We start from the raw sequence: 8,411 nt of genomic DNA, 5'->3' as shown, positions 1-8,411 counted from the left end.
CAGCTACACTGCTGAATTTGTTGATTAATTCAAGGAGTCTTTTTGTGGAGTTTTTTGGATCTTCCATGTAAAGTATCATGTCATCTTCAAATAATGATAGTTTTACTTCTTCACAAAGGCAGGATATGAACGGAACAGTCTGCCTCCTTGGGCTGAGGTGCAGCCACCATGTGGCTGTCAGGACTTGTATCACCCACGATGGAAGTGAGATGAGGACAGAGTTTTGAAAAGCAAAGAGAGCAATAGTTCAGTGAAGAAGACTATGAAGAAATTATCAGAGAGGTAGGAGGAAACTAGGACAGAGGCAATGTTAGGAAGGAAGAAGATGACAGTATCCATGCCACAGAAATGTCTTGGTAGAAAACAACTGGGAAATGTCCATTAGGCTTGAATAGAGTTCTGCTTAGCCAGAGTAGAGCTCAGGAAATAAGAAATTGATAGAAGCCAAGTTGTTGGGGGTTGGGAAAAAACTGAATGGTAATTGGACAGAGCAAGTTAAATTGTGGAAGTGACCTTCCTTTAAAGGTAAGTGTTAAAATAGCAAAATTCTCATCCATGAGGGAGTTAGAGATGAGGTTGTCTACTTGAGTAGTAGGAAGGTATCTAATCAGCATCTTAGGCTACAAGCAGTAAAGAGACCAGTTTTTTAAAAACATTTCCATTCATTGTGGATCATTATCAAAAACACAATAAAAATGATTTATTAGAAATGCCATGTACTTAGCTATCACATCATATCAAAAGGCTATAGAAGTTACTTATTGTTTACACACATTTAAAAAATTATATTAGTATATACAGTATTTGCAATACATACTAACTACATTTATCATGAGGAATTGGTATATATTGTACCCTGATCCTTACCTCTTCTCAGATGTGTAACAATTGGCTTTGCAATTGGTTTTTGAACCAGGACCTTAGGCTGCACTTTGTGAACCAAGAAATCTTACATGAGGTTAAAAATAAAAGCAGTGGTAGATTTTATTGAGGATACAAGAATAGATTTGTAAACTGGGAGAAACTGGTTCAGTAAGAAAACAAGCATATTCCATTAAGGGGAAGGGGAGCTAGATTTTAAAGGGAAAGGGGGACAAAGGAGTGAGGTGAAATAACTTGTTTTGAACCATTTCTGATTGGCCCTGTCAGTTACACGAGGTGTTTTGAGCAATCTAGGTTAGTGCTGCAGGTCTGCTCAGACATTAGGCTGCACAGATTAGTTGTTAAACGGCTGCTGGTTGGGAATTATCGGTAAGCAACAAGTCTTAAAGCGATCAGTAAATCATCAGAAGTTCCATGATGGGAGTCTCTTGCAATCTTTGATCTTGCTGGTACATTCCTTAGAGACAGTGTTTTCCCCTAGGAATTAAAGACTGAGGAATTTGTCTCTGCCAAGTTCAACCTGCGAGGCTCAAAGAAAAGTTTTGCTGTCTCTTGATCAAACTGCAATCATCTTAATTTTTATTTTGCACACTTTTCAAGTTGATGTTCCATTGTGAATAACCTAGACTGTTTGGTTTCTTCGACATGCTGATTTTCTCCCTCTCCTTCTTCCTTACCATGTTTCATTGTATAGCTGAGTTTTTGATTCTTTTCATATGGTTTAGAAGTTCTTTTGAAATTTCATTTATCTGGCTAGCTTTTCCTCTGTTTTTATATATAAATGTTATTTGCCTAAATTGTATTTTGTCTTATTTTCTAATTTATTTTTTACCTTTTTCTTGTTGTTGTTCCTGACAGGGAGGTGAGACTTGGGTGGCAGGCAGTGGGAACATTTCACTCTAGCAAGGAGTATTTTATCATTGATATTGTTGAGAATGGTGGACACATGATGTTACGTTCTTAAATGTCTTTAAATTTCTCCCAAAGACCAGTAAGCTAAACGTTGTTTGCCAGCCTCTGGAGCTAGTAGAGGTGGTGGAGTCTTCAGGAAGTGGGGCCTAGCAGGTGGAAGTTAGTTCCCTGGGATGCGGCCTTGAAGGGCATGCTGGGACTGCAATCACTTCCTGTCTCTCTTTGCTTCCCGACTGTCATGAAGTGAATAGCCTCTCCTGGAGTATACTCCCACCTTGATGACCTGTGCCACCACAGGTCCAAAACAGGGCCACATAACCATCAGCTAAAACCTCTGAAATGTAAGCCAAAATATATCATTTTTCTGTTTAAGTTGATTATATCAGTATTTGTCACAATGACAGAAAATTAAAACTCACAGGGCTTCCACTGCTCTCCTGGTAGGCCAGTGGCCTTAATTTCAAATGAAGAATGAATGTACTTTGAATTTTTGCATAATTTCTAATTAAAATAGATTGAAAATATCATTATTTTTACATGTTATAGGCCAGTGACTACTATTCAAAGTCTTTAATGTTTGATCCAGAAAATGAATATGTTCTCATGAATCGAGCTATTATAAATACAATATTAAGTAAATATGAAGATGCAAAAGAAGATTTTGCATATGTAATTGACCACTGTCCCTTTTGGGCTGCAGCATATTTTAACAGAGCACATTTGTACTGCTGTTTAAAACAATATGAACTGGCTGAGGAAGATCTTAGTAGAGGTATGTTTTTTGGAAACTATTTTGATAAGATTAAAGTGGTTGAAATGCTTGTTTTTAGACTACAAAAGAAAAATCATCAGGTGTGTTTGTCTTGATAAACTTACACAAAATCAGTGTGTTTAGATAGCATATCTGAAATGTAACCAATATAGATTCCTTTATGTAATATCTTAATGTAAAATTTTGGTAAGCAGAAATACAGAGAATTATTAGGAAACTATATATAAGCAATGCCAATCTTTCAAAGAAAGCCACTGTATTGTGGTTTCCCAAATTAGTTTTCTTAAGAAGAGTCAACATTTTAGATTTAACTGAAGTTTTGCAGTTGAAAAAAAATGGTCTCAAATCAAAGTTCTTATAAAATTTTTATTTATAAAAATGAAACTATTTTTGAGTGCTTACATAAACTCAGCTTGAAATTTGTTTCTTTTTCAGCACTGTCTCTGAAGCCTAATGATGTGCTGGTGTATAACCTCAGAGCAGAAGTTCGTGGTAAAATAGGTCTGACTGAAGAAGCTATGGCTGACTACAACCAAGCACTTGATCTTGAAGAGTATGCCTTAGTTACCTGAGTTCATGGACTGTACTGTGATTTCTATGGTAGCTTACATTTACATGGCTATTCTTGCTGAAACCAAAGTGTGTGTGTTCAGAATTTTGCACTACTTTCTGCATTTTCTTCTTTGTGCTTAGTCTTTTATATTGCCCTTTAATGTATTTTAACTTAGATGATTTTCTGCATATTTCAAATATATCAGTAATTGAATTTCTTCATAAAAGGCAGAATTTAAATGAGAATGTTTCTCAAGGAATATGAATGCTTAAAATATTTTCTCTAAAGTAAAATAATTTCCTTTGAAGTCATATGATTGTAGAAAAAATATTATCAACTTTTTCATGATTTCCTACTCAGAATGTATTCAACAGTATCCAGATAAAGGATAAATATCAGATGATAACTATAAAAATGTTAAAATTATGCATATTTCCTCTTTTCTTTAAATAATGTATATACTGACCTGTTTTCTTTCTGATACATTTTTCCAGCAGATAAACATATCTCTCTTTTTCATGTTTCTTTCTTTCTAGGATAGTGTCTATAAAGATTTCAGGCATCCAGTGTTCTGAGACAATCTTTTCTGCCTTTTTAGTTCTGAACTCAAAGATGCATAAGTAAATACAGATTGCATAAGTATACATCAAAATCTGTCTACACTTGTGGTTGGTGCTTCATAGCAGTAGATGAGTTAAAAATTAAAACAGCTAAACATTCTTTATAGAATGTCTCTAAGAGATCTTTGAATCAACCAGAGAACTCCTTTCTTTTATCTCACTGATGATAAGCGGACTTCTGGACTTTTATTTCATTCAGATTTGCTTCACCTGGCTCATGTTCTTTCTTGGTATATTTTTTCCCAGCATCTATCCAACTCCTCAGAGGTCTATTTCCACCGAGATACACATCTGGAAAGAATACATCTGTTTTTGGAAAGAACACATTTGTTTTTAGGTTAGTTGCAGATTTTTACAATAGAAGTTGATTTTAGTTTGTAAGTGACCATGCAGATGTTTCACAATATTTTGGGATAATTTTCCTTGTCACATATGTGGGTCCAGGAGTGAGTGAGGAATGGGTCATCCCTAGTGAGTCATATTACCTGGTGCATCAAACCCATGCAATCAGTTGATTCAGATCCTCTTTTTCTCACTGTTCTCAAGGCCCTGTTATCCCCACCTTAGTCACAGATGAGATTCAGACTGACTTGTACACCCGTAGACAGCACCTCTTCTTCTGCTGTGACGCACATCCCACATCACTCCCTGCTGGCCCGAGCTCCTCTGTCAGTGCTCAGAGGTTGGGTATGTGGGCTTCCCTTGGTGCCTGTCCCCCTGTACTGCACATGTGCAGGAGACCCAAATCTCTATCATAGGAACCTTTGATGAGGAGGAGAAGGGACAGGGAGATAAATTCATCTCCCATGCATCTCTAGGTGCTGGCCAGAGATACTTGATTTACATAGCTCCCTGAAGAATAGTCCTGGGAGATTAAGCATTCGGTTGCACTTACTGGGTAGCCAGTAAAATCACAAAGCATACTTCATATTAATGCTTTTGTTTTCCCTGCCTCCCTTCCTTTTCTCACCATCCCTGCTTCTCTGTGATTAAACTTGATAAACTAATGTCCCAAAATCATTTGCCTCAGAGTCTACTTTCTAGGGGAACCCAGAATAAGCCAACTGGTAATTTAATATTTTTTCCCTAACTGCACACTAGTACTTTCCACATAAAGCAGGATGTAATAACCACTGGGGAACCATACAAAGCAAGGATCGCAGCCACATAGTGGAGCCAGTCATGTGTAGCTTGCCAAAAGGCTGAACATCCCCTTGCTCATATTTCTTCACCTCCAAAGCTTCTTTATGCACTGATGGCATCCTACTGAAGACACCTATGGTGTTCCTTAAGAAGTATTTATCTCAGTCCACACAGAGGCCTGGTCAGAACTGAAGAGGGCTTAATGGTAGAGGAGACCCTTCAACCAATGGCAGAGAAGAGATGAGGAGAAACTATTCAATTCTCTTGGCTGTTGAGGGGTAATTTCCCTGACCTCCGTAGCATAGCATTCCAGATGCCCAGTGTATACATTCCTCAAGAGCACATATTTTGTTGGTTTCTTCACTTTCCTACCCCTCCTTACCTGACTCCTTGTCTTTTGGCAAAGCTCCCCTTTGAAATAAATCACTTGTACTCAAATCTTTATCTCAGGATGTGCTGGTAAAGGACCTGAATGTAAAATAGCATTGCCAAAGAAGAGGTATGAGAGCTGGATTCTGAGCAGGGTAACAGCTGTGGGCAGAGATGCTGAACAGTAAGGTCATCCACAGAGACTGAACATCTGCACAGACACACAGAAGCAGGAAAATGTGAAGCATCATTTGAGGAGAAGCTGGAGCAGAGAATTTCTGTGAGAAAATGGTGGGAGGAAAAATAGCTGTGCAGCAGAGTCAGATATGGAGGATCCTCACCCTTAGATAAAGGAATTAAAATTCAAAGAAAGGAGTTAACACTTGACTGTGTGTATGAGAGAGAGCGTGGCAGATGGGCAGAGAGGCGGTTCCTCTTCAGTCCTTTTGTTGCCCTCCATCGTCATATTAGGGAACTGGGGGTTTATAGCATCATCAATAAAAATTGGACCTTGGGAAATCGATGAGATTTTCTGTTTTGTATGGGCTGCTCTGTGATTGTTGTCCCAGACATACAAGGGGAAAGGCAGCAGGATGAGGGCAGGATGGCGAATAAGAGAGAAGGTGACTTTGCTGAGGTAGGCCTGGCACAGATGCCGTGAGAGGAGAGGGAAGAAATATCTAGACCCCTTTTTTCTTTTCCCTTTATAGAATATTGACCTCTTAAGCCATTCAGCTGAGCCTACATACTTGTCACAATTGCTAGAATTTATGGGGTTGGTGTTATGTTTTTACAATATATATATGATATAAGCACACACAGAGACATATACACATACACACATACACACACACACACACACACACACACACACACACACACAGAGCTTTCATTTTACCTAAAGGTAAAATTGGAGAGGAAAAGGAAGTGGGAAATTTTTTGCATTGTTTTACTTCTGTTACTTAATAAGAAAAAAGAGAGCAGAACTCCAGATGACTTTTACATTTAATTTTATGCATTTCTGTCATTTATAAAGGTTTTTGTTCACTTGTGTTTTCCCCTCTGTGATATAAGCTCTATGAAAGTAGATGCTTTGTCTTTTTTGTTTCATGTTATATCTCTCATACTTATGGGGCCTGACACTTCCTAGGTGTTCATGACATATCTGTTAAATACAAGTTATGAACACTATGAAGACAGCATTATTGTCTGGTTACTGTTTGCTTGTCACACGTCCTTTGGATATCTTGCATGTCTTCCATAAAATGAAAGATGAAAAGCTAAAAGTTTCATTTGTCAAATGTCAGCTAGCAGTCAGAGTTGCAGATATTATTTCCAACTGGATGCCATCCCATGAAACTGAATTGAAGTATTATCACATGAGTGACTTTTCTGCTGGTGTTAAAATAGTGTGTTCTGTGTGGCATGAATGTTTTCACATTCAGCAAAAAAAGTACAAGATTAGTTATTAAATCTAAATCTCAGACAATGAAAAATTCAAAACTGTAGTTGAACGGAGGTCACCCTCTTCAGTTTAAAATTTTTTTTCTGTGTATAAATATATCCCAACTATTGTATGGACATACTTTTATTGAAAATCATTTTGAACTTTAATAATTTCAGAAAAAAAAATTCTGAAATGAAACGATGCTGATCTGAAATTCAAATGTAGATAAATATCTTGTGGTTTTGCCTGGTAATGCTACTCCGAAGGCAGCATCATGACCATCCTTTCCAGTCATAGCCACAGATTACACATTTTCCTTCAGCCAGCACGTGCTGGGCCCATTTCTTCTCAGGTTCCTCTTTATGGAAGAGCAGTATCTCCTCCAGTGTGGCCAGTGTTTCTCTATTCTCCTGACGTCTTAGCGCACAGCCTGCTTCTCCTCACCTCCAGTGATGGGAGCTCTGATTTCCTCATTAAAAATATCTCTTCTTTCTTTAAATACTGGAATGGCTTTGGTTATCTGCAGCTGATTTCTGACTGATACTATGTTCCCAAGATTTTAGGCTTGTAAAAATAATTTAGAGCTTTATTTTTTCTTTTCTGATGGATGGAGTATTTTCTGCAATGAGGTATTGCATACTTTGGGCATGGGGAGGAGGTACTGGAAATTAGAATTAATCGTGATACTAGCCATGATTTTTTAGCACTTACTTTATGCCAGGTCTCACACATGTTGCCACTACTTTCTCAATAGTCCTGTGAGGTACTTGGCATGGCAGGATGAGGAAACTAAAGATCAGGAGGATTGAGTGATGGGATGAGGCTCATGCAGCTCGTGAATGGTGTAGTTGAATGTCAGCTCTTTTAGTTTCAAAGCACATTCTGTGCTTCAGGGCACGTATCACCTAAAAGAAAGAGAAATAAGCACGTAGTCTATTGAACAATCATTGCCACAAAGATAGTAGAGCTCTTTGACTGCCTACCTGGTGAGTTTTAGTGCAGAAAATGTATTCTGGGTCTTTAACACTCTTTTTTGTATTTATGCCTTTGTCTGTCTACCTATCTGTCCATTCATTCTAACTGTAGATAAATGCATAATTATATTATATGGGGTTTTTAATTTAAAATACAGTTAATGTATAATACCTTTTATCTTATTTTTAATATAAAAAGGCAGATAGAATTTGACAGTAGAAAGATCAGTATAATGCAGAGTATGAAAGAAGAGGAAAAGAAAAGCATCATTTATTAAAAATGAATGTAATAGACACTCATAAGGTTTAAGGACATTTTTCATTCATTCTTGCCAGAGAGACAGGCATTATCACTTTCAGTTTATAGAGAAAAAAAATATTAAGTACTATATATCAAATATAGAGGGTTAAATGGTAGAGCTCCTCTAATAGTATAATGATGTTACCCAAATTTGGTTCCATTTTATTTCTGGAACTGGTTCTTGAACCCAAGGCCTTTATACTGAGCTACATCCCCATGCTTATTCATTTATTAATTTTAGTTTTGAGACAGTGTCTTTCCAGATTTGCTAAGTAGCCCAGATTGGGCATGGATTTGTAATCCTCCTGTCTCAGCCTCCCAGAGTGTGTGTGCTACCATGTTCAGTTCCACTTTTATTTATTATGTAGATTTTCTTAAACTGATGTGCTAGTGTTGAATTGTTTCATTTTAAAAGAAGGAATTTTAAAACATAATCAC

General features: G+C 37.3%; 1 protein-coding gene across 1 annotated transcript in view; it reads left to right on the top strand.

Annotated features, from left to right (window-relative positions):
• The window catches only part of Ttc6 (tetratricopeptide repeat domain 6), a gene marked incomplete in the record, with an annotated part of 231,700 nt that extends 225,930 nt beyond the window's left edge, over positions 1-5,770 (top strand). Inside the window, 2 exon segments of the mRNA XM_013510165.1 lie at positions 2,341-2,566; positions 3,002-5,770. Of these exon segments, the coding sequence (XP_013365619.1) occupies positions 2,341-2,566; positions 3,002-3,138 (363 nt within the window).
• Positions 5,771-8,411: the final 2,641 nt, after the last annotated feature.

Source organism: Chinchilla lanigera, unplaced genomic scaffold, assembly GCF_000276665.1.
Source record: "Chinchilla lanigera isolate Chin_1 unplaced genomic scaffold, ChiLan1.0 scaffold00008, whole genome shotgun sequence".
In the NCBI taxonomy this organism is placed as follows: domain Eukaryota; kingdom Metazoa; phylum Chordata; class Mammalia; order Rodentia; family Chinchillidae; genus Chinchilla; species Chinchilla lanigera.
This window is presented reverse-complemented; position numbering and strand designations above follow the sequence as displayed.